This window comes from Chroicocephalus ridibundus, chromosome 14 (assembly GCF_963924245.1).
Source record: "Chroicocephalus ridibundus chromosome 14, bChrRid1.1, whole genome shotgun sequence".
Taxonomy (NCBI): domain Eukaryota; kingdom Metazoa; phylum Chordata; class Aves; order Charadriiformes; family Laridae; genus Chroicocephalus; species Chroicocephalus ridibundus.
In genome coordinates this window covers 8,966,707-8,994,146 of record NC_086297.1, presented here as the reverse complement: position 1 = coordinate 8,994,146, position 27,440 = coordinate 8,966,707, and the positions used below count along the sequence as shown (strand labels likewise).

The following is a 27,440-nucleotide window of genomic DNA, read 5'->3' as shown; positions in this document are numbered from 1 at the left end:
CAAGTCCTAATAGTGACAAGTCCTGTTAGTGCTCGGTCCTAACAGTGCCTGGTCCTCTTAGTGCCTGGTCCTAATAGTGACCAGTCCTAGTAGTGACCAGTGCCGGCAGCGCCGGGCCCCGGCAGCGCCCGGTGCCGGCGGTGCGCAGCTCCCAGCCGCCGGTGCCGGGGCGCGGAGGCGGGGGCAGGCGGCAGAGCTCCCTCCCCGCCGGGGGCCGACACCCCCGGGGCCGCGGTGTCGCCGAGCGGGGCGGGGAGCGGCGGGGACACCCACGCGTGACGCGCCGGGCGGGGACCACGCCCCCTCGAGACCACGCCCCCCTCGAGACCACGCCCCCTGTAAGCCCCGCCCAGGCCCCGCCCGGCCCAGGTGGAGGCGGCGGCCGGTGCCGCCGGGAGCGGGACGGGAACGGAACCGGGAGCGGGACCACGCCGAGGTGAGCGGGGTCGAGGGTAGGAGCGCGGCGGGGGGTCCTGGTGCCTCCGCGCCGCTTCGCTTCCCGGCCGCCCGGTTCGTGGCTGCTTTGTGACCGGCCGCGTCCCGCCAGCTTCCTCCTCCGCCCCACGCCTCCCGCCTTGCGGCCGCCCGGCTCGGCCCGGCCCCGGGGTACCGGCCCCGCCGGCGATGGGCGCCTGCCGCTGCCCCCCCGGGGGGCTCTTTGCCGGGATGAGGATGGCGGCGAGGGTCCCCTTGCTCGGGCTGCGGCCGTGCCCCGCACCTTCCCCGGCGCCCCCGGGGCGGGCACCGCGGATGGATGGCGGGGAGGACCCTCCTCTTCCTCCTCTTCATCAGGGAGGGAAGCGGGTGCGTGTCCCGGCGGGGTGACCCGGCCGTGCGGAGGGGAAACCGTGGGGCGGGGGGGCCCTGCCTTCTCCCCTGCCCGGGCCGGGGAGGAAAGCCCTAACCTACTTTCTGGAGCCGATGGCCCGATAAACAAGCGTGTGTGCGGTTTTATTTTTGTTTTGTGGGTTTTTCCCTTCCCAGGCGACCGGGGCTGGCAGTGCCCTTCGGAAGCGGCGGCAGGCTCGAAGCCACAGGCGAGGGCGGGCAGGCCGGGGTGCCCGGGTCCCTGCCCGCTCCCGCTCTGCCCCAGAGCATCCTCCTCCTCCTCCCCTGCCCGTGCCGGGGCTTTGTTGTTGTTGCTGGTTTGAGGTTTGGTTTAAAGGCTCGCACGTGCTGCCTGAAGCAATGAGTGCTGCCGCCAGCCTTTCGCAAACAAAAGCCTTCGAGATCAGAAGGGTCCGGGTCATCCCACATCCGTACCTGCATCCCACAGGGGGATGCCGGGTGTGGATGTTTGAGCCAGTTGTTCTTTTAGTGTTGGCCCTCAGCCGTTTTGGGGCAGAGGGGTGAGGCTGGGCTTTACCCCGGTCCTGCCCTGCCTCGCTGCCAGGCCAGCAGCACCAGGCAGAAGCCATCCCTCCAGGTTTGCCCACAATAGGCCGAGGGCTCTGCTTCTCCCCTCTGAGACCCCGCAGCTCTCGCTCAGCTCCCCATGGCCGCGCTCTGCAGGGGGAAGGGGACCTGAGAGGCTGCGTTGTGGCCGCTGGGTCCCTGCAGCAAGAGGAAGTGCCTGCCCTCTTCCCCAGCGCGGCGTCATCCTTCCCGCCGCAGGGAGCTGGGACGTCCTCCTGCCTGCGCGCGCCCAGGTCCTGGATGGTCACTCCCTGGGATTTCCAGGGTGAGCTCATCGTATTGTCAGGGTTGCAGGACGTCAACCCAGCTGGAGGGTGTGGGAGTGCACCCCACCACTGTCCCATGGCTGTGCTGAGCGGGGAAATGCCACCCGGCTTGGCTCACTCCATTGTGCCCTCTGAACAAGGGTCCTTTGGCTCCTGCCTGTTTTCCAAGTGGAAAATCTCGCACAGCTTGAAAACTTCCTACCTCCAAAATGAGTTGGAGGGTTCAACTCCACCTCTGCCCCAGGTGCCATGGGCTCTGCACCACAACTGGCTTCGCAAGGGGCTTTCTGGGCCCCCCAGCTGCCATCCCTGGGCTCTGCCATTCTGGGTTCGTTTGCAATTAATGGGGCGGTCAACACCTAGTCCTGCTTGCTCATTTGGAGGGTGGCTTCTGCCTGTTTTGCTCCTGCTTGCTGGTGACCAAAACAAACCTCGGTGGCCTCCCTCCATCCCCGGCTTGGGGGTTTCTTCAGCACCGCTGCAGCTGCGCTGGAGACTGCACCCGGAGGTGCTGCAAGCCACAGGGCGAGAAAGGATAAACCACAGCAGGCGGAGCGGGGTTTGACACCCAAACAGCTGCCCTAGTACAAATTTTGCAAGCCGGGGCCGAGGCTGGTGTTGCTCTGGGATGCATGTGCAAGTGCTTGATGCATTTCGTGTGTGCCGGGAGAGAGGGGTGCTGCCGGAGCGTGTCCGTGGAGGCTGGCAGGAGGAACAATAGATGCCGGCGGGTGCTGGGGGAGCAGCTCAGAGGCTGGGGTTGTGGGGCCCGGGGGTGGGAATCTGGTGGGGAAGGGGGCTGGCTGGGCCATCTCTCCTTGGGGGAGCTGTAATCCCTTGGGATGCGCTGGGGGATTCGGGTGGCATTTGCGTTGTTTGGCTGCTCTGGGCTGGACGAGGAGCACGTGGCTCTTCTGGTTACAGACCTTTTTGCCTTTGATACTGCTCCTATTTAACTCTTGTAGTGAACTTGAGGGATCCCCCAAATAAATCCGTATTCTTTCCCTTGGGTTGTTGGTCTCGATCCGAGAACAACCCTCAGGACTGGAGTCAAAACAGCTTTTTGTCACCAAAGAAAGCGGGGGCAGGTGATGGAGAACCGGCTGGTGGGGCATTCCGAAGGGGGTGGTGGTGGGAGCCCTGCTCCCACATCCTAAAGCATCCATGGCAGCGTGCCGTGCCCTGCAAGGAGGGGACTTGTCCTTCTCCTGCTGTCCCTCTCCTGCTCCGTGGGAGCTGCCCAGGTCGGCTCGGGACTCCCAAGACACTTCCACACTTCCCACAGGCACTGGGAGCCCTGCTGGGACTTGGTGCAACTAATTACTTAAATCTATATGAGCCCACAGGTGATGGGGATCGTAAACTCCTCTCTTCTTGAAGAGGTTTTTATCTCATGGCCGCTGGTCCCTGCTGTCCTGCCAGGCCGGGAGATGTCTGGGAATGTGACAAGCCCCCGGTGGGGATGGGCACGGTGTCTTTTAATTACGAGGATCCAGGAGTTGTGGTCGTTTGGGAGCATGCGGTGCTTTGAGTTATGGTAGTTTCCCGGCTTCCGAGTGAGCACTGAAAGCTGTGTGTGTTCTTGCGAGTATGGAAGAAGCCCTTGGCGCTGGTACTCTTTTTCTCACTTAATCCCCATTTCTTAAAAAAACAAACCAAAAAGCAGTTGGTTGGTGGCTGCTCTCTTAATGAGGCATTTTGCTGGGAGGGGGGGGGAAATCGACTCGGGGGGATGCCTTGGGGAAGGTCCAAGTCCCGGGTGGCCCTGGGACCAACCCTGCCCTCTGCTTGGCCACCGTGCAGGACCCCTGTGTCCCCCTCGTCCTTGGGGACCTCCACCCTCAGGGCTGGCATTATGGGGTGCAGGTCGCATTAGCTCAGTGAAGGCAGGGGAAGCCCCCGAATAACTGCCTTGGGAGGGCAGGGGGGCAGCCTGCACCCCTTGTGGAGATCAAGCACTTATGGGGTTTGCAAGTGAGGGCTTCCCCCCCCTCCTCTTTTGTCCTCCAGTAACTTAAATCTGAGAGAATTGTAAGGGTTTTATTGAAGTCCTTTCAAGCTGCCCAGGGAAGGGACCAGGTCTCTGCCTGTGGGGGCAGCGGGGGCGGTGGGAAGGCAGGGAGTCTTGTTCTGTTGCTGTGCCTCAGTTTCCCCACCTGTGAAATGCCACAAATGACTCAGTGTGAAGGTCTCCTGTGAAACCCACTGCTTATCGCCTCCAGGGCAGTTTGGGCAGCCCCTGGCTCAGGACTCACTGCTGTGGCCATACCCTGAGAGGGGGGAGCGTGGGTGCAAACCGACTCACCCGACACCTGCAGCACCGGAGGCTGCGGCAGGGCACGGGGCAGGGGTGGAATTGGGCAAGTGCCCAGCGATGCTCCTCGGCCTTTTCCCAGGCTGCTGCCATCAGGCAGGAGGGAGAAATCTTCCAGTGTGGGAGGGACACGGTCCCTGTGCTGGATGTCCGGCCCTGTGGTGACCCGCTCAGCCGGGTGGCACGTGGCCGGTCACTCCTCGGCGGGATGCTCCTGCCCTCTGCTCCCACCCTGGGGATGTGTCCCACCATCCCTCCCATCCACAGGTGCCTTTTTGAGGTGCTGCAGCTCCCAGGGTGATGGTCCCCTCCTTCCATCAGTCTGTGATTTGTTGTTTTTTTCTTATTTATTGGCCTTTTGTTTAAAAATAGTAATTCCTGATGCATTTGTCTGGTCTGACAGACCTGCTCGGAGCAGGGGAGATGTGGCTGATGCCCCCCGAGATGCCTGATGTGCCGGTGCCCCCTCCCGCACCGCGGGGCTGCCTTCGCTCCCTGTGCGTCATGCGGCAGCTTGTGATGGGGATTTGATGTGGTTATCCCTGTAATTCGCCGGCCCGCAGGAATGCCGGGGCAGGGCTGGGAGTCACCTCCCGTTATGTGTAAGCCCGAAGGCTGCACGCCACGCTCACGGGCAGCCGGGGAGAATCCCCGATGCTCGGCGTTGGCGTGTTCTGCCCTTTCCCCGTCTCCTCGGCAGCGCGAGAGCCTTACTGGGACCGGCACAGGGCTTTTCCATGGGTGATACTGGAACTGGGGCTAAGTTGGCTCATGCACGTGGTGGCTTAACCCAGTCCAAGCGCTCCTGGGGCAGGCATGGAGATGGCTCCTTGAAAATCAGCATCTCCAGCCCCTGCAGTGAGCTGTGCATGCAGCATCCCTGGGGCGGGATGGTGGGCAGGATGGTGGGGGAGACCCCACCACCAGCTCTTGGCAGCTCAGAGGCTGCAAAGTGTGTTGCTGGCACAGGTCCACGGCGATGCCGCGGTACGGGGAGAGCATCCCATGGTTTGTGTAGGCACTGGTGGGTGTAAGATCCCCCGTGCTGGGCTTGTGCTGTGTTGCAGGGGACGAGCTGCTCCTGGTCAGGCTTTCCTCTGCGGGGTGCAGACCTGGGTGCTTCTGGCCTCGTGGCAATCGGGAGTGAAGGGAACAAAGCCGAGGAATGGCCCGTGTTCGGCTGCTGGTCCTTGGGAGGAGGGAGAGGTGGGCATGGGAGCAACCTCCCTGGGTTGCCGCAGGGAGCCCTGAGGCTTTCGGGGGTGGTTAGCCTCTGGTTTTCCTATCCCCAGGGATGCCTGGAGGGCGGTGAATGGGGAGTGTCAAAGGGGCAGCCTCCAGCCCACTGCCAGCAGAGATGCCACCTTCATCCATGGCACAAAGGGAGGCCGTGAAGTCCTTGTCCCCCCTCCTTAGGGGAAATCGGAGGCTGCTGGTGTCCATCCGCACCTCTCCCTTTGCACGGGGGACCAGCGGGGCGAGCAGCCGTGTTGCGTGAGCCTTGAAACGGCTGCGTTGAGATAAGGAGCCTGTCGCTGAAGATAGGGAGTTTTAGCCGAGGGGGATCATCTTGCTACCAGCCTAGGGCTCATCTCGTGGGGCTGAGCACCACCTTCCCGCTGTCGCATCCCCCATGGCACAGGGGTGCTCAGAGCTCACGGGGAGGGGACCCTCCACAAATACCGGGTGCTTCTCCCAGCCCAGTGCTGGTCCGGGTGGTTTGATGGTCTCCGAAACGGGCAGTGGAGGATTGGGGAAGTCTGCACGTCCGGCCTGAGCCCTTGCACCAAGAGTTGTTTGTCAAAATGAGTGTTTTGCAGACGAACCGGGGGAAGCAGTGTGTCCCCATCACGCTCTTGCACCAAGAATTTTGCTTTGAAGAGGGAAGCGAGAATGAACTCGGTAACAACGGGTGGCGTCGGGATCGCGGGCAGATGGCCTGCAGGCCGGCTGCCCGCCCCTCGCCTCGGGGGAATAAGGACCTGGGACCCCTCAGCCCCTTCCAGAAGGCACAGGAGGAGCGGGAGCACTCCCACCATCATACTCATACACCTTGTGGTTAAGCCAAGATAACGAGGAATTGGAGTAGCTCTGAGTAATTGCGCAGCTCTTGGATAAAACCAAGTTAAATCAGTGCTGGTAGCCTGAGGAATCTGTGTGGCGCCTGGAAAAGAGCTTTCTTTGGGTCTGGAGAGTGCTGCAGTGCTGCCGGGGAGCAGCCGATCCCTCCATGCTTTCACCGGTGGAGCTGCCCTTGCTTCCCTCGCTGCCGGCAGAGGCTTTTGCCCTTTGCTCTTCCCGAAGCCGTTGGGGTGACTCAAAGCCTCCACGTGCGCGTCCCCTGCTTGGCTTGGGCTGCAGCACGGGGCCAGGGCTGCCAGGCTGGGGGGAGTCCCCCCCCTGTGCTGCCACGGCCCCTCCAGCAGCACACACACCACCCTACCCCGACCGGTGCGTCCCCACTGTGGGAAGCGGAGTGGGTTCGTGTGGCGTCGCCTGTTTGGGGTTAGTGTGATGTGAGGGAGCGGGGACCCCCCTGGAGGGTCCCCTGGGAAGGAGGTGCAGGGACCTTCCTGGAGAGCCCCCCAGGAGGGGGGGAGCAGGGATCCCCTGGAGCCCCCCAGGAAGGAGGGAGCAGGAACCCCCAGAGCCCTCTGGGAAGGGGGGGGTGCAGAGCCCCCACAGAGAGCCCCCCGGGAAGGGAGGAGCAGGGGCCCCCAGAGCCTTCCGGGAAGGGGATGCAGGGATGCCCCATGAAGAGTCCCCCCCGCCCCGGGAAGGGGGGTTCAGGGACCCCCCTGGAGCTCCCTGGGAAGGGGGGAGCGAGGAGGTGCTGGGGTGGGTGGGCAGCAGCGTAGAGGGACCCCGGCTCACTGGGGCTCGCCGCCCACCCCAGCGGGTTGGGAAGCCTCTGGGTGCCGTCACTCACTTTGCTGGGTGCTGGGGGGGGGATCATTGTGCTGGTAAAAAATTAATGAGGGTGGGGAACGGGCTGTGGGCGAGATGTGGGAAATCCTCCATGTGGCTTTTTCCACCTGCTCCCACATCCCACGGGCAAATCCTTCCCTTTCCATGCAGCTACCGGTGGCGTCACCCAGGACTGATGGACACACCGGGGCCACGCGTGCTCCCGGCGATGGAGCCCTTGGCCGGGGGAAGCCCAGCACGTGGCCGCTTTGTGCAGCCATGCGAGTGGCCCTGCGCCCTCCCCGGCCCTCGCTTCCCCCCCCCTGCCCCGCCGTGGGCAGGCAGGGCTCTGCCTTTATCGGCGGCACCCAGCGCAGCCCTGTGCTCTATCTCCCCTGGTAGTTTTGCTTCCTTCCAGGGTGTGCCGCCGGCTCCCGGCTCACCCGGGCTGAACAAACCCGGCTGCGGTTGCCCAATGTCCTGCCCCGACGCAGAAAATGGGAGAGGGATTTCCTCATGGCAGCGCGGGCGAGGTGCGCGGCCGGGCTCTTGCCACCCATCGGTACCCCATCTTGCCCACCCCAGCAGCCCTGACGGGGATTAAATCTCCTGTGGGTGTCGGTGCCGACCAAGTGGGTTAGTGATGATGGAGGGGGCAGCTTCGGAACCCCCAAAACACAGTGGTCCCCTCTCAAGACTCAGGGTGAAACCTGGCGTCTCGGAGGTTTGCCGTCCGGTGCCCTTGAGGAGGGGTTGGCACGCATTGGGGAAAAGATGGAGTTGCCTTCTCCGTGGTGGGGGTAGGAAAAAAAAAAAAATCAACCTGATGTCGTGGTGCCAGAGCGTGAAATGGCCGTGGGTGGGCTGGGGGGGTGGGTGGTGGTGGTGGTGTCTGCGCCATGGGCATGGGGCTGTACAGGGACATGGAAGTGCCTTAGGGACAGGAGGGTTCCTGCCGTGATGCTGTAAAGTGTATTTTGTCCTTTTGAAAAAAAGCCTAAATACTCAAAGCACAAAAAATAAGCAGAGGTTGAGAGGAGGGGGGCAGCAGATGGGGGTTTGGGGGGTCGGTGCTCTCCAGGTCTCCCTGTTTGAGTGGGTCCACGAGGGACACACGGGTCTGGGCTTTCCAAGAAGAAATAGCCTAAGAGATTTAGTTCCCCACCCCAGAAGTATTTTTTCTTTTTTTTTTTTTTATAATATCTTTTTCATTTCAAGAGCTGTTTGTCTTGGGCTGCTTCTCTCAGATCGGAAACTTGATACTGGAAAATGGTAAAAAAGCTTTTAGGAAGGGAGCGCAAAGTGGGGGGAAGGTGCCGGGCGGCCGCTCGGGGTCCTGTGCTGGGGTGTGAGCCTGCGGGGGCTCGACGCTCGGAGCGATTGGACTGATTGACTTTTCTATCCAGGGCTCTTTAATAACCGGGAGCACCTTTTAACGAGGCTCCAGCCTTGAGAGAGGTCTTTAACGCGCTCGTGAATCATTTATGGGCAGCAGCAGCAGGCTCTGCCTAATGGACTCTTGGGTGCGAGCTTCGGCGATGGCTGCGGGGGTGTTTCGGGGGTTCTATGGCATTGCTGGCCCCTTTCTCGCTCCCCTGCGGAGATGGAGAGGGAAGAGCAGGGGCTCGTCGTGCTCAGGGTGATGCTCGGAGGGGTCCCACTCCCGACCCCGCACCCTCGGGTGGCTCGGAGCTGCGTTCTCCTCCCGGCTTAATTGCACCAGCCTGATGCACTTTTGTTCTAGCGCTGGTAATGCTGCCTCCCCCCATGCCAACAGGCTCGGGAAGAGTGATCCCGATCCTTCTCTGAGCCTCTCTGGCACTGCATACATCCCCCTCGGCCAGGGCTGCTCTGCAGGGTTGTCTCCAGTGTCTTGTATGATGGTTGTGCTTGTTTGTCCCCAGCTCTGCCCGGCAGGTTGGTGCTTGGCGTTGCTGATGGTCCCTCTGCGTCACTCGGAGCATCCTGGCGTGTCCTATGGTGACGCCTTGTACAAGCCACATCACTTTTTCCATCGCTTTCCTCCTTGGGCGTGCTTCCTTGGGTCACGTCTGTCATGATTCACCCTGGGGCCGGAGCCAGCCCTGGTCGCCCTCCCCGTGCCTTGCCTGGGTGAAGACTAAAACCTCATCCCAGTTGCTCACCAGTGGTCCTGCACACGCTGCCCTCTTGGGAGGGGATGGGGCCTGGGACACGGGCAGTGTCCCTCGCTGCTGGATGTCAGGCTTTGGCGAGCCTTCGGACAGCTTTGAGAGGGAAGATGGTGGGGGATCTCTTCTTATTGACCAGACCGGGTTACCCCCCTCCACCCCCCAACCAATTCTTCTCCCCCATGGGTGATGGCAGCATCCCCAGTGCATTTTTCTCTCTCCCTGGAGATCTTTTCCAGCCTGAAGTGACACCGTGCTGTCCTGGGGACCCCTCTTCCAGCTGGAAGCACAGCTCCTACCAAGCTCGGGATGTGGTCGTGGGTGCCGAGTCCCGTGTCCGTCACCCCTGCTGGGCTGCTGTCATCACAGAAGCCATCTCCTCCTGCCAGCTCAGCACGTTGCCTCTCACTTCCCTTTCCTGTCCGCAGGGCAGAGCCACTGTGGCCACCCCAAGTGCCTGGGGACCCGCAGCCGGGCATGGGGCTGCTGGTGCCGGGGCTGCCAGGCGGAGAGCGATGATCCTGGTGGCAGAGCCCTCCATCTCGGGGCTGGGAGGGCGAAGGGGACCCGGAGGGCTGAGCTCACCGTGGGCTTGCTCTGGATGGAGGCACCAGCTCGCCTGTTCTCAGGCTGAGGGCGCTGGGCCAGAGCGGTGCCAGCGCCGCAGGGGTTGGGTGCCAGCGCTAAACACGTGGGGAGTTAGAAAATGCCTTCCCAGCACCATTCCCGGGGGGTTTTCTCTGGCTGGCATGGGGTAGAACAACTTGTGGATCAGGATACGTGCTGGGGGGGTGACCGCTGCCCATGTAGCCGAGGGGACTTCAGCCCTCGGGGGCTGCTCCCCTCCTCCCCCCTCTCTCAATGCCAAATATTGCGTTAATGCACAGAGCCGTGAAAACTGCTCCGGCCGTGCCGCGTGACCGGGACGGCAGGTGCCTGCCGGGCTGTGCCAGCTCCCCCCGGGAGCCGCGTCACCGCGCCTGCCGCTCCGTCCCTCCACCCGTGCCGCACGGGCAGCCGGCGGGGACTGGCACCGGGGTCTTAAACCTGCCTAACTGGGAAGCACGGAGGCCCCTCACCAAGGGCTGCCCGGGGTGTGATGGGAGCAACTGGGGATGGGATTTCAGGATAGGGAGGTAAGAGCGGGGCCATGCAAGAGCACGGTGTCGTCTCGCACCTCGGGATAACACAGTTTGGCTCCGATTTCTGTGCTCCTGGGCTGTGTCGGCTCCCGCCGCTGAGAGCCATTGCCCGGGGCTGGAGGTGGATGCGGGTGTCCCGAGGCTTGCCCTGAGCCCAGCGTGTTCCCGTCCCTGGCTCTCTGGAGCAGCTGCCATCTCCACATCATTGCTGGCTGCCCTGGGAGGAAAACAAACAGCGTCTCCAGCTTGGCAGCGGGACGCAAAGCTTGGCTTGCTGGGGCTGGACCGCCCGGCTGGTGTTCTCCCAGCTGACAGCTATTAAATACCTCGGCGAGGCACTCGCGGTTCCTGCCTGCTCTTTGCCGACGTCTCGCTTCCCGAGAGCTTCGGCTGGCAGCAGCGGGTGCAAACTCCCTGCCTGCCCTGTGCAGTTCCCCTGCCACGGAGCGAGGTGCATCGCTGCAAACAGCGGCTCTTTCTCCGTGTCCCCAGTGTCTGGCCACCGGTAGCCCTGTCCCCAAGGGAGCCACTGAGCTCAGCTCTCCCTCCATCCTGGATGCTCCTGCAGCCCTCGCCTGCTTTCCCACCCGTGGCTTTTCATTGCAGTCTCTCTCCCCTCCAGGTGAGGCAGGAGTTCGGCCGTGCTCCCGGGCGTGAAGGACGGAGGAGGAGGAAGAAGAAGGCGGCGACCACGGGTGTTTGCCATCAAGACACGCTGCGCAGGATCCCTGACACTCTTATGAGGTAGGGAGACCCTGGCGGGGACCGGCACTGGCTGAGTCCCCAGGAGAAATTTGGGGGCTGGTTGCTCCCAGCTTTGGTGCTTAATGGCAGCGAGGGGTGAGGGAGCAGCTGAGCTGCCGGCAGCACCCAAGGGTCCCCATGAGACCAGCACCTTCCATGCTGCTTCCATGCCTCTGGGGAGGAGGGGAGGCAGGCAGCCTGCCGGGATGCTGCCTGCGATCACGGATGCTGCCTCCAGCAACATCTCCCCTAGTCCTAGCTGCATTTGTGTGATGGTTTCCTTGCATCTTCCCCGCTGGATCCCCACCATGAACTGATTTATTGCCAAGGCTGGAGAGGAGCAGGGTTAATTTGGGCATGAGGACCCTGCCCTGCCGCCAGCCGGTGCCCCTGGATGGAGGGGTCTCTGTGACAGTATTGCTCGGGCTGCATCTGGCATTCCCCCACCACACACGTGTCTCCTATCTCCAGCATCCAGCCCCGTCCCTGCCCTGCCGTATCCCAGCCGGCCCTGCTGGAAGGGAGCCCAGCACCCGTTTTCATGCAGGAGCAGCAGGCCGTCACCTGGCCCCGGAGCTGACGGAGAGCAGCGATGCCCTCTAGTGACACTGGCCTCAGGATCCCATGTCCCCATGGAGGTGGTCCTGGACTCCTGCATCTCCAGGGAGCTGCTCCCATGGGGACCCCGCATGCCTAAAGCCAGGCTTTGCTTGTGGTGGGATCTGAGGGGAGGGTCGTGCTGGGGGAGCTCCAAAAGTGCCCCTGTGCCCGACTCCCGCTTTGGGGACAGGCTGCCAAGGGGGACCCTGTTGCAGAGGGGGCTGGTGGGGTCCCAATAGCTCAGCTGGTTGCCCATTACCTCAGGAGAGCGGGGCCGTACGAGGCTGGTCGTTGAGATCCTGGGCAGAGAGAGGAGCCAGGGCTGTGGTTTGAGCTGGGGTTTTGCAGCCAGTGGCACTGTTGGACCCTGAGCTCGACTTGGGGGGTGGGGGGGCAGCAGAGGAGCCCCAGCAGGATTCCTGGTCCCCCCAGGGGACTCTGCCATCCCTCGGGTGGAGAGGGCCAGCTCCCAGATCCCATGGGGATGCCGGTCCTCGTGGCCAGCCCGTGGCAGGGCTCGGTGCACGCCGCAGGGGATGGATGCGGCAGGTGGCACCATCCCCATGGCCATGCCGGGAGGATGAGGGATGCTCACGAGACCTGTGCGAGTCCCCTGGGTGCTGGCACGTGGCCGGGGGATGTGGAGCGGTCAGAGGGGGCCGTGCCTCCCTTCGAGAGCCCCCATAGCCCCTAATAGGATCTGGCACTCCCTTCCTTGCACTCGGATGGAATTACCTTTCCTGCGAGGTAGAGCCGGGCTGCAGGGACCCTCGGGAGGGGATTGCTCGAGGAATTAACCACCTCTTGGCCATTAAGCTTCCCCCTCCTTGCACGTGGTGCTGGGGAGGATTCAGTCTCCCAGCCCGGTGTGTGCACACACGTGCCGGAGGGGAGCATCCCGCATCTCCCCTCCCTCGGGCCACCCTGGTCCCAGCGCCGTGGCTGGAGGTGGCACGGGCTGCCCCAGCCCCTCTCGCTGCAGCAGGAGCCGTCCCCCGCTGTGGGGGCTGTGGTGCAGGTGGGGATGCGAAGAATTTACTGAGCATGGGGTGTTTTCAGGCTCTGTGTGTCCCCTGCCCGGCTGCGTCCCCTCCCTTCCCACCGCTCGCCCCTGCACGGGCAGCTCAAGCTCTTTGCAGACCCCCCAGGAGCATCAGTGATCCCCTTTCAGCTCCTGAACCCTGGGGGCCGGTCCCCCCGTGTCCAAGAGCCCCGGCTCTCTGTGTTCTGTCGGCCCAGCTGGGGCTCACAGGGGACACCCCCATATTTCCATGCATGTGCCAAGTGGGTCAGGCGCATCCCGATGGGATGGGGAGTGCAGCCTGGGTGTCCCACAGGCACGTGATGGGGATGCTCTGACCCTCTCTCCTGCCACCCCTCGCTCTGTTCCCAGTAGGTGACGTTGGTGCCAGTGGTCCCAGGGGGCCTGGGAGTGAGTGGGAGATGGAACCCACTGTCCACCCAAACCCAGGGAGGGGGAGCGGGCGTCAGGGACGTGGTGGCTGGGCTGATGACGATGAGCTCGGCAGCATGGGGGGCTGAGGCTGGTGAGACCCCGCTGATGAGGCCCCATCTCCTGCTGGGACTCAGCCTCTCCCGGTGCGTGAGCTCCTGGGGGGATATTTCTTCTCATCTCACTAACTTCTTGTACCCTGCCAGCCTGCCGACCGCCGCCGGCCCGAGATGTCAGCCGGCGACAAGAACGGGGGCAGCCGCTCCAGCAGCAGCCGCCTGCAGAGCAAGAAGCCCCCCAACCTCTCCATCGTCATCCCCCCCCGGGAGGCAGAGGAGGATGGCGCCCGCAAGGAGGTGAGTGATGGGGAGCTGCATCCCATCACTGGGCTTGGTGGCCTGCCGTCCATGGGGGACCCCCCATATGCCATCCCGTCCCTAACGCCCTGCTTTGTCTTCCAGCCCTCCAAAGTCCCCATCTACCGAAAGAGCAAGAGCCTGCAGGAGCCACGCTCAAAGGGATCCGATGGCTTGGAGCGCCGGCCCGGCTTCCGCCGGCAGACTTCCCTGTCCCAGAGCATCCGCAAGTGAGGGCCAGGCTGGGTCACCAGAGGGGTCCCTCGGTCCCCGTGGGGGTGTTGTGGCTGTGGGTACCAGCAGAGGACTTGGGATGGGGATGGAGAGTCCCAGCTTGGGAGGGAACACCTTGGAGGGTTCTATGCGGCTCTGCTTTGGCTCACTAGTGTCTGCCTGGGGATAATCCTGCAGCAGAATTGTTTAGTGCTAATTCACACCATTGTTTTGTACGCTGGGGAAATTTCTCAGCCCCGTTTATGTAGGACTTTCACAAGCACCTTGAGCTGTTTGTCTGCTGCAGCCCAGAGCTGATGCACTGTCCTGTGCAAGGCGTGAGCCTTGATGGAGATACCTCTCCAGAGAGACCCGAAGGCCCACAACCTTCTGCAGCATCCCTTCCCCGACCCATAGCCACGTCAAAACTTGCCCGGCTGCGGGCTGAGCTGAGACACCCCAACCCAATTCACCTGCCGGAGGGGATGCCCAGGCGGGATGGTGGTACCTGGGGTAGGGGGACCAGCTGGGTGACAAGCGTGCCCATCATGTGTCCAGAGGCACCGCGCAATGGTTCGGCGTCAGCAGCGACTGGGAGGGGAAGCGACAGCAATGGCAACGCAAGAGCTTGCAGCACTGCAGCATGAGATACGGCAAGCTGAAGCCTGCCTACCGCGACATGGAGCTGCCCAGCCAGGAGGTGCCCTCCTTCCAAGGCACCGAGTCCCCCAAGCCCACCAAGATGCCCAAGGTAGAGCTCGGGATGCAGGGTCCTGCTCCCAGCCTTGCTCTCCCACCACCGACACCTCTTCCCTCCTCCAGATCGTGGACCCGCTGGCCAGGGGCCGTCCCTTCCGCCATCCCGATGAGACGGACCGTCCCCACACGCCCCACCACGTCCTGCCCCCGCTCACCCCTGGCGTTGTCTCCTTGGCGTCCTTCAACAGCATCCGCTCCGGCTACAGCCGCCTGCCGCGCAGGAAGAGGGAGTCCGTCGCCCACATGAGCTTCAAGGCGGCCGCAGCCCTTCTCCGCGTGAGTTTTGGGGAGCTGGGGTGGGGGTGTCATCATCTTCCCGACTTGAGTTCCAGCTCTATCCCTCACCCGTCATCTTTCCTTCTTGGCTTTTTGCCTTGTACAAAGATCACTGTCTCCCCAGGCAGGTTTGAGGGGGAGGGTGTGGGGGTTTTTTTTTAACCTGACTTCTGCTTAAAAAGAGAAGATTTGGTGAAAATTGGACCACCAAAGTGGTGGAACTTGCACGGCATCCCTATAAAAAAAGCAGCTTCCTGGTTTCACTGCTGAGGAGCCGGGAGACCTTTTATAGGAGACCTTTTTTGCTGCAGGGGAAGCTTCTCCAGTGGCATTCCAGCCCCCGGGGAGCCCTGGACGAGCTTCGGGTTTGGATTTGTGGGACCAAGACCGAACAGGGCATTCAGAGTTCCCTTGTCGTGCTGACTAACGTGGTGGTGGTCCGACGCTGGGTCTGAGGAGCTGAAGGCAGACACTGCTGCCAGCTCCTGCTGCCTGCCCTTCCCACACAGAGGGGAAAGGTGGCTCCTTGGGATTTAATCCTTGCCACCCAGCTTTGGGGAGGGAAGCCACAAGAAACTGGGGGTCTTCTGGTTGTTTACCCTCATTTGCTTCCCCTGCCAAAGGGACGCTCTGTCTTGGAGCCTCTGGCTCCCAAGCCAAGGATCAACAGGAGGACCTTTGTGTACCCCAGCTTCATGGACGAGGACATGGTGGATGCTGCCGATACCCTGGACTCATCCTTCTTCAGTAAGGCAAGCGCCGTTCCACGCTGGTTGCCGGAGCGGGGAGGGGTCCCGATGTCCCTGCATGGGGACTGGACGTGGAGCAGGGCTCTGATGGGGCATCGGTGGCCACTGTGCCCAGCGCTGCAGAGCCCTGGTCTCGGTGATGCTCCTTGGGGGTGGCAGGGAGCAACGCTGCCATCATGGGCACATTTCGCACCCTGTGACATGCAGTTAATGGGGTGTCGATGGGGATCACCCCCCTCGCCAGGCTCCGGGGCCAGGAGGAGCCAAGCTGCCCTGGTGATGGACACGCTTGGTCAGAGGGAGGTTTCTCACCCATTGCGCACATCCAAAAACGCGTCTCCATCCTCCTTCCAGATGGACATGCATGACGAGACGTACTCCATGCCCGATGACGTTTTCGAGTCGCCGCCTCTATCTGCCACATATTTACGCATGCACCCGGTGGGGGAGGATGCCAGGATGTCCCCCGAGATGGAGCAGCCCACCCCGTGAGTACCAGCTCTCGGTGGGGACTGCCCAGGTCCTCTGCCACAGTCAGGACAGTGTCCCCAGCTGTCACTGCCGTGTGGCACTGGGCACTTTTGGCATGCTCCTAGGAGGATGAAGCCAAGAGGTGTCCCTAGCCCTCATCCCAGGCATCCTCTGGCCTTCCCCAGCTCTGGGCTGTGGTGGTGAGGTTGCACCGGGGTTACTTCTCGGCTGGCTCCTTTCGGCAGATGTGAAGGGTTTCTCCTCTCTCTGCAGGCAGGAGGGTGTCCGGCTCGCTTCAGCCTCCACCGGCGCCGACTCCGCTCCCCGGCGGGGCAGGCGCATCGCTTCCAAAGTGAAGCACTTCGCCTTCGACCGCAAGAAACGTTACTACGGGCTGGGGGTGGTGGGGAAGTGGCTGAACAGGACGTACCGCCGCAGCCTGAGCAGCATCGTGCAGTCGCAGCTGGAGATCACCGACAGCCACCGGTGAGGGGGCACTGGTGGGACAGGGATGGGCTCAGGGCTCCCCAGCTTGTAACTCAGATGTGTGTCCCCCTCAATGCTTGGGGGACTGCAGCATCCCATTGCCCAGCCATCCTTGAGCTGGTCAAATCTGGGGTCTTTTCCTCCACAGGCCGTATTTCACGTACTGGATCACCTTTGTCCACATCCTCATCACCTTGCTGGTCATCGGCACCTACGGCATCGCCCCCATCGGCTTTGCCCAGCACGTGACGACAGAGTTAGTAAGTTTAAGAGCTGCCGGCTGGGGCTGTCCCCTCCCTGCTCTCCAGTGACATGTCTGGCTCTGAAATGGCAACCAGCTATCTGCTGAGGAAAGCAAGAGTGTCTGGGGGTGCCTTCAACACCCGTGTGGGTTGATCCTCCCTCTGGGATTAATCCTGGGAACCTGCAGCCGTTTGTGTTGCTCCCCCGGTCCCCTGGCTGGAGAGAAGAGCAGGCATCCATAGAATCACAGAATGGTTTGGGCTGGAAGGGACCTTAAAGCCCACCCAGCGCCACCCCCTGCCCTGGGCAGGGACACCTCCCACCAGCCCAGGTTGCTCCAAGCCCCGTCCAGCCTGGCCTTGAACCCCTCCAGGGATGGGGCAGCCACAGCTTCTCTGGGCAACCTGGGCCAGGGGCTCACCACCCTCACAGCAAAGAATTTCTTCCTAATATCTAATCTAAATCTCCCCTCTTCCAGTTTAAAACTGCTACCCGTTGTCCTGTCATTACACTCCCTGATCCAGAGTCCCTCCCCAGCTTTCCTGGAGCCCCTTTAGGTACTGGAAGGCTGCTATAAGGTGTCCTCGGAGCCTTCTCTTCTCCATCTTCCTGGGGGGACCGTGACCATCACTGTCCCATGCTATCATGCTCCCTGCGAGGGCTGGGAGCATCTTGGGGTGCTGCTGGCTCCTGCTGTTTGAGAGGCTCCATTAAATAGCCCAGGGAAGGGGTCCACGTCCGCTGGAGGAGCAGTGGCGTGTGGCAGCAGCGTGCGTGCCAGCGCAGAGCGTGCCGGCTTTGCAGCAGAGCTGCCCTCCCTCTCCTCCTGCATCGCTGGAGGCACCCCGCAGCCCTTCCCTGCGGATGAAGGGGGCTGCTCAGCCCCCCCTGAGCGGAGGGAGAGGGGGCTGCACCCCCACACATCGCCCCCCCAGCTGACCCTGGCCTGGCTTGGCAGGTGCTGAGGAACAAGGGTGTCTACGAGAGCGTCAAGTATATCCAGCAGGAAAACTTCTGGATCGGGCCCAGCTCGGTAAGGGCTTTGCTGGACCACTGAGGCTCTGCCCTCCGCCCGCCCCTGCTCCCCCTGCCCTGAGCCTACGGGGGTCCCTGGGGTGCTCATTTCCCGGGGGGGCAGAGCTCAACCCTTCATCCCAGCCTTCTGTCCCGGGCTCTCGGTGCCCCCATCCCTCTGGGACATGCTGCCTGGTCCCAGCCTGGGCTGGGGGCTCAGCAGCGCTTCCTAGATCTGCGGCATCATGGTGGGATGGTCTGAAGAGCCCCCACCCCCTTCCCACCCGCCTTCCCCCCATGGGGGTAACGGAGACTCAGCGCTATCGCTTGTGGGGACCCCCTGCCCCTGCCGAGCTCTCCCCGGGCGCAGCTGGAGGGAGGAGAGGTGTTGAGGGTGGGCCACGGAGCATCCTCTGGACTGGTATCTCCCTCCCAGATCGACCTGATCCACCTGGGAGCCAAGTTCTCCCCCTGCATCCGCAAGGATCGGCAGGTGGAGCGGCTCATCCAGCGCGAGCGGGACCGGGAGCGCAGCTCCGGCTGCTGCGTCCAGAACGACAACTCGGGCTGCATCCAGACCCTGCCGCAGGACTGTTCGGTGGGTGCCACCACCCCCGCGGGCACCGCTGGGGATCCCTGGGGAAATGGGGGGGAGACCATCTCCGCCCTGCACAGCACCAGGGCGGGCTGCGTGCGGGGTCAGGGCGGTGCATTCGCTGCCCCATCCTCAGTCTCTTTGTCCTCCCCAGGAGACGCTGGCGACGTTCATCAAGTGGCCGGGCACCAACGCGCCAGCCATGGGCCGGGGTGAGAAGCGGACGTCGGGGGCTGTGTGTCACCAGGACCCCAGGTAGGAATGGCAGCTGGGGACGGGCACTGTGGTCACCCAGCTACATGCAGGGCACAGCAGAGGTGCTGCGTTTCCAGCTTGGATGCCTTGAATCCTCTTGTCCAAGGGGCTGGGGGGCTCTTACGCACTGTAGGAGAGTGATAAGGAAAAGGGAATCGGTGGGGAAACTGAGGTGGGGCCTGTCCTAAATGGAGGCAGCAATGGGTGATGCCGTTGTCTTGCGCTGGCCCCTGCCTGCTGGCACGCTGCGAGGGGTCAGGGGAGGATGCTGCGAGGGAGCATCAATGGGGTTGTCCGACGGGTGTGAGTGTCCCAGGGTTCACCTGCAGTAGGTGCTGCGGTGGGGTGTTGTAGGACACCAATGTGCAGGATCCCTCCCAAGCCCAGGGAAGGGGCAGGTCCTGGGCATGTCTGTGCCCAAAGCGGGTTACTAGTCTGACGGGAGGGATGTGTTGGGGGAACCTGCCCTGACCCCCCATCCACCTCCTCCCTCCAGGACGTGCGAGGAGCCAGCGTCCAACCCACCCCACGTGTGGCCAGATGACATCACCAAGTGGCCAGTAAGAGCCGGCTGCCACCGCGGGCTGGGTGGCACCGTGGTAGCAGCCTCCATGGGAGGCAACAGGCCAGGCTGGGGGGCTTCGGGGAGACCTTGGGGCCAGACCCTGACCTTAGCTCCTCTCCCTCGTGCTTGTAGATCTGCACCTACGAGACCAAAACCAACCACACGGGCTTCGCCCACATGGACTGCCAGATCAAGGGCAGGCCCTGCTGCATCGGCACCAAGGGCAGGTGGGTCACAGCGATGGGGACACTCAGCCCGGGCTCGGCTCCCCCCTCTACCCTGCGTCCTGTGCCAAGGGGAGAGGGAGGTTATGGATGCTTGGGGGGGTGGGAAGCATGGTGGCAGCAGGACCAGCTGCTGGGAGCGGAGAGGGATGCTCGGGGGAACGGGGAGCGAGCCCTGCCCCGAGTGAGCCCACTGCCTGCCCTCTGCCCAGCTGCGAGATCACGACGCGGGAGTACTGCGAGTTCATGCACGGCTACTTCCATGAGGAGGCGACGCTCTGCTCGCAGGTGAGCGGGGCCCGGGACGTGGGAGGCGATGCTAGCAGCTGGGTCCTGCATCACCCTGCGGATGCCAAGGGGTTTAATGGTATCCTGGGATGTGGTTGGGATGGGTGTGAGCAGGGGGAACGCAGAAGGCAGGGACTTGCCCGAGCTATGGGCCGGGCTCCTGCTGCCGCTGCGTGCCCGCCTTGCCGGTGTGGGGCAGGAGGAAACGTAGGAGTTGAGCCAGCCTCACGCGGGCAGCACCGGTGTCCCTGGGAAAGGCACATCCTGGGCAGGAAAACGGCCCTTCAGCATCTCCTGGGGCACTGGGGGTGCTCGGTTGCTCCGTCCCCAGCACCCGGGCAGTGCGGGTACCACACACCACCGAGGGTGTCCCCCACAACTGACACAGTCGTCATCGTCAGCCCACGCGTCCCTGTGACCCATCCTTTGCTCCCGGTGGCTCTGGGGTGTGGGCTGAGCCCCCGTCACCCTCCAAACCCCTCCTGCCCTTGCAGGTGCACTGCCTGGACGAGGTCTGCGGCCTCCTGCCCTTCCTCAACCCGGAGGTCCCCGACCAGTTCTACCGCCTGTGGCTGTCCCTGTTCCTGCATGCCGGGTGAGCCACGGCCCCCAGTGTTCCCAGGGGGTGGGGGGTGACATGGGAGCGGGGTATCCGTTGGGAAGGTCTGTGATCCCTGATGGCTTGGGAGAGAAGAGGGGAGGACACCGCCAGGCTACAGTGACACGTGCCACCGGTGGAGGGTGTCTTGTAAGACGTCTTGTGCCCCAAGGGCTGGGCAGGGGCTCCGGCAGGGCAGGGGTCTCTAATGCAGGGTCTCTTTCCCCAGCATCATCCACTGCCTGGTGTCGGTGACTTTCCAGATGACGGTGCTGAGGGACCTGGAGAAGCTGGCGGGCTGGCATCGCATCTCCATCATTTTCATCCTCAGCGGCATCACGGGCAATCTGGCCAGTGCCATCTTCCTGCCGTACAGGGCGGAGGTGAGGGCTGGCGGGGCGGCGGGGAGGGCTCTGCCCACACCACCCTGACCCCAGCCAGCTCCCCAGGGACCAAGGGGAAGCTCATCCTTGTCCCAGCAGAGGTTTGGGGAGGGGGCTGCAGCCATCAGCGCAGATCTCTGAGCCCCCGGCAGGTTTTGCTGCGGGGGTGGTGGGAGGCTGGTGCCCCCGTGGTGGGGATGGCAGGGGGGTCTCTGCCCCACGTGCGGGGTTCACACATGCTGTGTGGGTCACGGGTGGCCACGTGTCGGTGTGCGTGTGGGGTCCCCGGGCGGGCAGATGGCTAATCTGCTGGCAGCGAAACCCTGCCAGGCTTTAAATGAGATCACACCAAGCACCCTAATCCCCCTGGGGGTGCGTCAGGACGGGGCCCGCGGTGGGGGCTGTGGCCTGGGAGGGGGTGATGCTGCCTGGCTGCTGAGTCACCAGAAGCGCTGGCTCTGCCGAAACAGCACTGGTGGACTCGCTTCCTCTTCCTCCCATGCCGGGGCTCCCACCCCTGGGCCCTGGGCTGTGGAGTGCAGCCCTCAGAGGGTGGCAGGAGCCAAATGCGTTTTCCGATAGGAGGAGACAGTGCCTGGGGACATGGGGACATATCTGGGGTGACGTACGCAGGGTCTAGCCGTGACTTCTTCCCCTGTCCCCCCAGGTGGGCCCCGCCGGGTCCCAGTTTGGCTTGCTGGCCTGCCTCTTCGTGGAGCTCTTCCAGAGCTGGCAGGTGCTGGAGAAACCCTGGAAAGCCTTCCTCAACCTCTTCGGCATCGTCCTCTTCCTCTTCGTCTGCGGCCTCTTGCCGTGGATTGATAACATCGCTCACCTCTTCGGCTTCCTCAGCGGGCTCCTCCTCTCCTTCGCCTTCCTGCCCTACATCACTTTCGGCACGGTGGACAAGTACCGCAAGCGAGCCATGATCATCGTCTCCTTGCTGGTCTTCGTGGGGCTCTTCGCCTCGCTGGTGGTCTGGCTCTACGTCTACCCCGTGAACTGGCGCTGGATCGAGTATCTCACCTGCCTGCCCTTCACCAGCAAGTTCTGCGAGAAGTACGAGCTGGAGCAGGTCCTGCACTGACCCCGCCGGCGGGGACGGGGCTGGGAGAGGCGCCAGCAGTGATGCTTTCCATGGTTGGTCTTCGCCCTCCCTGCTGGGATGGGGCAGGTCCCGGTCACGGCTTCATCCCCGGGGCTGGTGGGTTTGGGCTCACCCCTGTTAAACGCCGGGGATGCAGTGGGGAGCGGGGCTGGAGCCACCCTGCCTTACACCCCTTTGGGGCTGCCTCTTGGCTTTTCAAGCCATAACTGGTTCGGGGACCGACCCAGGACCCCAGCTGCTGCCTCCGTGGGGAAAGGGACATGAAAGTGGGTTTTTGGTGCACCCTCGGCCAGGCTGGGCTCCCGGCCCTGGGGCTGAAGCTGCCCAGGTCTCCTGCCTGTGCCCTTGCCCCGTCCCACCTCGGTGCCCCTGGGCGCTGCAGCTCATACTGTGAACACGACCCCCTTTTTTGCAGGGGCAGTTTTTTGTTTTTTGTTTTTTATCCGCAGCTCTTTGGCCCGAGGGTTCCCCCAGCTTTGGGCTCCCTGGGGCCCCTGCCATGGCTCTGAGGTGTTCAGAGCTGAGCTTTGAAGGTATTTTTTGGCCGTGCTCTGGCATCTGATGCTCACCTGAGGCTGTTTAAGGAGGCTTGTGCTTCCCCACGTGGGCTTCTCACTGGATGGAGATGCAGGACTTGGTGCAGGGGGGCTCCTTTTCCCCTTATCTCAGTGAAATTCCCTTTTTGGAAGCCAAGAAGCAGCATGAACAGTCTTTGTAGTGCCATACTGGGAGGCAGGTATGGAGAAAAACACCCTGGGGGGCTTATGTGGCTGCTCCTGAAGCTCGCAGACCCCTTGGGAAGCCATCAGTGCTCCCACCTTTCACTTCTGCCTCAAGTCCCTGCTGTTACCCCTTTCCTTTTCTCAAAGCACAGAGACCCAGGTGGCCTCCCTGCCTCAAAGGAAATGCGCAGGACGGGGCCAGTTGCCTTCCCTGCCCGAGGCTGCGCATCCCTGCCTGCCACCAGCCCTGGGCTGCTGTTCCCAGCATCTCCTCCTCCCTCCCACCGGCCCCAGTGCAAAGGCAGGTCCTTCCTGGGGTCCGGGTGACTCCGCTGGGCTGGTTTGGAGCAGGGCTGGTGCCGGGCTGTCTCTCCCCTGGTATGTGTTGCTTTGGTGCTGGTGGGTCTCAGTGCTGTTAAATGGGGGAAGGTGTGAATCCCCCAGCTGGGATGTCCCGCGATGAGTATTCAAGGGCTGGGAGCTTCGCTCCCTCTGTCCACAACCATGCTCCGGCTGAGCTCCAGGAGCTCTGTGGTCCCTCCATCCTTCCCTCCATCCTTCCCTCCATCCTTCCCTCCATCCTTCCCTCCATCCTTCCCTCCATCCTTCCCTCCATCCTTCCCTCCATCCTTCCCTCCATCCTTCCCTCCATCCTTCCCTCCATCCTTCCCTCCAGCACGGGACCGTTTTCAGCCCTGTTCCATCCCTCTGGTCGCTGCTCCAGTCTTAAAACAGACACTTCACCTCATTTGTCTCTTTTTGATACTTTTTTTAAAAGCTGTGGGTTTTTTTCCCCTCTTAATAAATTTCTACTTGTATTTAATGAGACGCACGAGGCCTCTTCTCCCTTCTTAGGCATGGGGCTGTGGCACTTTTAGGGGATGCTGGTTGTTTTGAGGATGGTCGGTGTGGCAGGGAGGGAGGATGAGCTGGCAGTGCCTGGGGACAGTGCTCTGATGTGCAGGGCTGTACTGTCCCCCAGTACCTCTTAAAACCCCTCCGTGGGAGGGGGACAGGGTTTGGAGGGTCTCAAGCAGAAGGGGAAGCCGAATACCTGGAAGAAGATGACGCATGGAGCCTCCTGACCCTTCCCAAGGGCAGAGCCGCCCCTGCCTGCATCCCACCCTTCATCAAATAACCCAGGGCTGGATTTGTCCCCTCTCCCCCAAAGCTGGGATGTCCCAAGGGGTGTTGGATGGCTCCTGTCATCCCGGCTGGTGCCCTCCCTCCGGCTGTCGCGGTGAGGTGGCAGTGAGAGCGGGGCAGGAACACACGCGGGCTGCGTAGAAAACCACCACCATGTCTTTATTTGGTGCTTCACAACAGCCGGAGGCATTTTCAGAAGGCTTGTCCTGGCCTGGTCATGGATTTTGGGAGCTGGGGGGGAACTGGTTTGGACTGGCCCCTCAGGGAGGCTCTGCAATGTGTGGATGGGGGTGTGCTCCAAGGGGTCTGGAAAGATGTCTGCGGGCAGCGGGGGGGGCTGCCGGGACCCCTGCCTGGTCTGGGAGGTGCTGGGGGGGAGGGGGTTTGGCCGTGGTGTGGTTCACTCGTGGTGGTGGCGGTGGGAGGGGGCGCAGGGCTGGGGACACGTGTGTGTACGGGCTCTGCTGGGTGTCTCAGCAAAACGTGGCTGTGAGTGCCCTTAAATCAGCAGAGCCCCGCCAGCTGCTCCGAGGGCAATGCCTTTCCATCCCGGGGCCGGGGGGCACATGTAGCCCTGCAGCCCACCCAGGCTTGCTGGCACAGCCGTGGTGGAGACCAGGGGGGGTCGGTGCTCCCAGTGGGGCCAGGCTGGAGATTTCTGTCCCCAGCCCCACAGGGATGGGACCGGGCTGGTCTGGCTGGAAGGCAGATGTGGCAGAGGGGACGGGTTGTAGCCAGGGCTAGCAGAGGAAGATGTATAGCCACGGCAGGGATGGAGAGGGGTCACAGCCTCTTATCCCCTGCCCCGGCAGCCTCTCCCCAGCCCCCCCCGGCAGGGCCAGACCAGCGGGGGGCTCAGCAGCCGCTGTTCCTGCGCATGAAGGCATGTCCTCGCACGGGATGCTGCATCTCGATGAAGGCCAGGTCCCCCACCGTCACCTCGCAGGGACCCAGCGCCTCGAAACCGCACTTCTGGTAGAAGGGCACGAGGAAATCTTCGCACATGAGCAGGGCGCGCCGGGCAAAGGGCAGGCACCGCAGGTACTGCAGGTACCGCCACATGAGGATGGAGCCCTTGCCCTGCTGCCGGAAGGTGCGGTGCACGGCCAGCACGTGGATGTGCACCACCGTGCCCTGCGGCTTGTGCAGGGTCAGCGCCTCCTGCCGAGGGGGGAACAGGGGGGGTTAGTGTGACCAGGGGGGGTCCCATCCTTCATGTGTCTTGGTTCCCCATCCCAATGAACCAGCATCCGCATCCTCCCCTGCCAAAGGGAGAAGGGTCCTGGTGCCGTCCCGCCCCCCACCCCATCATCCCTGCAGGCTTTTTAATTTTAAAATCAACGTTGTGGGGAATTACTGAGCGTATTTTTTTTTTTTTTTTAAACAGCATCAGTAAAATTAATTAATGAGAAAGTTCGTTTCCACCAGAGCAGCCCTGCAGCAATGAGTCTTGGGAGAAGACTTGGTGAGTAGCCTCAGGGCCCTGGGGGGCTTCTCCTTGTCCCCAGGCCCTGGCGGTGCCTCTGCCAGGACACGAGCTGGGAAGAACCGGGGCTGGCTCTTACCTGGCTGAGCCTGTCCTGGTCCCAGAGGGAGCCAATGATGAACGCCACAAGCCGCCCTTCCTCAAACCAGCCGAGGGAGAGCTCCGGGCACAGGTTCAGAAAGTGACGGATCTCATCCAGGTGGAGGGGACAGTCCCCAGAGACGGATATAAAGGCTGGAGAGGGACGGCGGTGAGTACAGTAAGGGGGATCCTGTCCACCCCCCAGCATGGGATGTGATGGGGAGAGATGGCATGTGTGCTGCTGCCTGCTTGTCCTGAAGGAGCTCTAAGGGACGTGGATGATTCCAGGCAGCAGCTCTGCTCCTCCAGGGGCAGCCCTCCCCAGCCCAGGGACCGGCTCCCCGCTCTCCTCGCTGACTCCAGGGCTGCAGCAGCGGGTGCTGAGCTGAGCCCTCCCGCCTGCCCCTGCCCTTTGGAGAGGAGGGAGAAACGGGCTGGTGAGTCTGGGTGAGGGGCGCTGGGGGTTGCCTGGGGTGGATGGAGGGGCGGCGGGGGGTGTATGTTGCTGTGGGTGCATCTCAAAGTGCCCCTGTGCAACTGGAGGCTGAGCACGGTGTCCTTCCTCCCACCTTCCCCTTCTCCTGCCCGCTCGCCTCTGGCAGGGCTGTTTTGGGAGAGCTGCTCCCCACTCTCCTGGTCCGGGGTCACCTCCCATTCTCCCCACCCTGGGCAGCTGGGGGCTGTGGTTCTCCATGTCCTTAATTACGGTCTCCCCCACCTTGTTAAGGAGCCCATGGTGGCCTGGCCACGAGTCACAGCCGCTGTCTCCCTCCCTCATCGCCCACAAGAGCGTGCATGGGGGTTTTGCCACCCTGGTGTGCCCCCAAGGAGTACAAGGGATTGGGTGGAGGGAAGAGATGGGGCATCTCCAGCTGATGCCACCAGGCAGGACCTCCCCAGGGCAGCCCCTTACCTTCCCGCTCGATCTCAAACACGCTGATGGCGTCCTCAGGGCTGAGGCAGCGAAACTCGCTAGCGGGCAGCGTGTGGCGGCGCTGGCCCCCGGGCGAGCTCCGGGGGGACCTCAGGTGAACGGGCTTCAGGAAAGGCAACGCGCTGAGTGCTGACATCCTCCTCTTCCTCCTGCTGCTCGGCTTCCCACCGCTCCCTCCGTTTGTGGCAGCCTCTGCCGGCTCCTGGCTCCGGCAGCGTCACGGCACCCTTTATTTCAGCCAATCTCCTCCAGCGCTCTTAGCCGCCAAAAATACCTGTTGATCACACACAGGATTAGGCTGCTTGCCACTCTTTTCCTATGCATAGTGGTGTGTGTGTATATATATACATATATATATATATATATACACACAGAGCAGATACCCGCCCACAGTGACCCCATTGCCCATCTGCCGTCGCTGTGAGCTGTGGCCAGTGGAGGAGCCTGGCACGGGCCGTGGGCTGTAGCAAACTCGGGGACACAGGGACATGGAGGACAAAAGTCTTGTGACCAGCTGCCAACATCCAGGCAGCGGGACAGAGCAGGGACAGGGGCTGTCGGAGCTGGAGCAGGGGGAACAGGCGTGGGGCTGAGCATCCCACCCTGGTACCCTGCCCCGCATCTCCCGCCCCAGCCCGTGGCAAAGCCAGGCAGCAGGAAGGGCAGGAGAGCCCTGGGGCGAGTCCAGCCCCTGCCCTGGGGCGAGGCAGGGTGGGATGTGGCTGTGGGAAGCTGAGGGGCTGCAAAATAAGCATCTCTGGGTGAAAGCTCTGTGCGGTGCTGCCTGGTTGTATGCGAGTCAGTGCTGGGCCACCATACGTGCACCGCGGTGTAGCCTGAGCTGCTGGGATTTACTCCCTTTTCCGGCTCACTCAGTGGGTAAGCGACACAGCTTAGCCCCTATTGGGCTCTTAGGTCATGTCCGTGCTCACAGACGTAGCTGAGATGGGTCAGCGGCAGGACGAGCAGGTGCCTGCTGCCACAAGCCTCGAGCATCCCACTGGGTGAGGTGTCCCCAGGCTTTGCCTCCTGCCCCGGGAGCTTTGGGCAGTGTGATCCCCCCGGGCACAGCTCACCCCAGGCCATGCCACCGGCGATACAGGACCCCAGGCCCCTTGGTTCCCCCCAGGAGGGTCATCAGCCCCCAAGCTCATCCAGCAGCGCCCATCCTGCACAGCCCGGCCAAATCCCTCGACCTGGCTCACAGCCTCTGGCTTCAGTCTGCCTCCTGTTTCATGTGCGAGTAAACCAAGTTAATAAATCCAGAGAGAACCACAAACTGAGTTATTAACTTTGCTGAGCACACACCTCCCACAGGCAGAAATAGTGGGAAGAGCTCCCTGAGCCGTCCGTCTGTCCCTGCTCAGCCCAATATTCAAGCAATTTGCAGCAAAGCCAGTGCGAAGCCAGGTCATTTTTGATTATTGTTTGAGAGGTGCCGGCTTTCCCTGCTAATTATAGGCTTGCCTCCAGCTAATAGGATTTATAGAAACAAA

The 27,440-nt window shown here is 62.6% G+C and overlaps 2 protein-coding genes across 3 annotated transcripts; one reads left to right on the top strand and one right to left on the bottom strand.

The window, feature by feature from the left end:
* Nucleotides 1-342: 342 nt before the first annotated feature.
* On the top strand, nt 343-23,119 carry RHBDF2 (rhomboid 5 homolog 2). 2 transcript variants are annotated; one of them, XM_063352364.1, is made up of 19 exons: nt 343-436; nt 10,818-10,939; nt 13,199-13,348; nt 13,454-13,578; nt 14,120-14,312; nt 14,384-14,596; nt 15,220-15,348; nt 15,700-15,833; nt 16,090-16,302; nt 16,451-16,562; nt 17,504-17,578; nt 17,996-18,157; nt 18,309-18,409; nt 18,906-18,969; nt 19,107-19,201; nt 19,411-19,486; nt 19,981-20,081; nt 20,314-20,467; nt 21,135-23,119. In XM_063352364.1, the coding sequence occupies exons 3-19, from the start codon at nt 13,223-13,225 to the stop codon at nt 21,552-21,554; spliced, it is 2,493 nt and encodes an 830-aa protein (XP_063208434.1). In that variant the 5' UTR covers nt 343-436; nt 10,818-10,939; nt 13,199-13,222; the 3' UTR covers nt 21,555-23,119. The 2 variants fall into 2 exon arrangements, with proteins under 2 accessions (XP_063208434.1, XP_063208432.1); XM_063352362.1 differs by having other exon boundaries at nt 13,199-13,578.
* Nucleotides 23,120-24,174: 1,055 nt separating this feature from the next.
* On the bottom strand, nt 24,175-26,095 carry AANAT (aralkylamine N-acetyltransferase). The gene is made up of 3 exons (XM_063352356.1): nt 25,924-26,095; nt 25,009-25,163; nt 24,175-24,604 (listed from the first exon to the last, which is right to left on the bottom strand). The coding sequence occupies exons 1-3, from the start codon at nt 26,078-26,080 to the stop codon at nt 24,299-24,301; spliced, it is 618 nt and encodes a 205-aa protein (XP_063208426.1). The 5' UTR covers nt 26,081-26,095; the 3' UTR covers nt 24,175-24,298.
* Between the last annotated feature and the right edge of the window lie 1,345 nt (nt 26,096-27,440).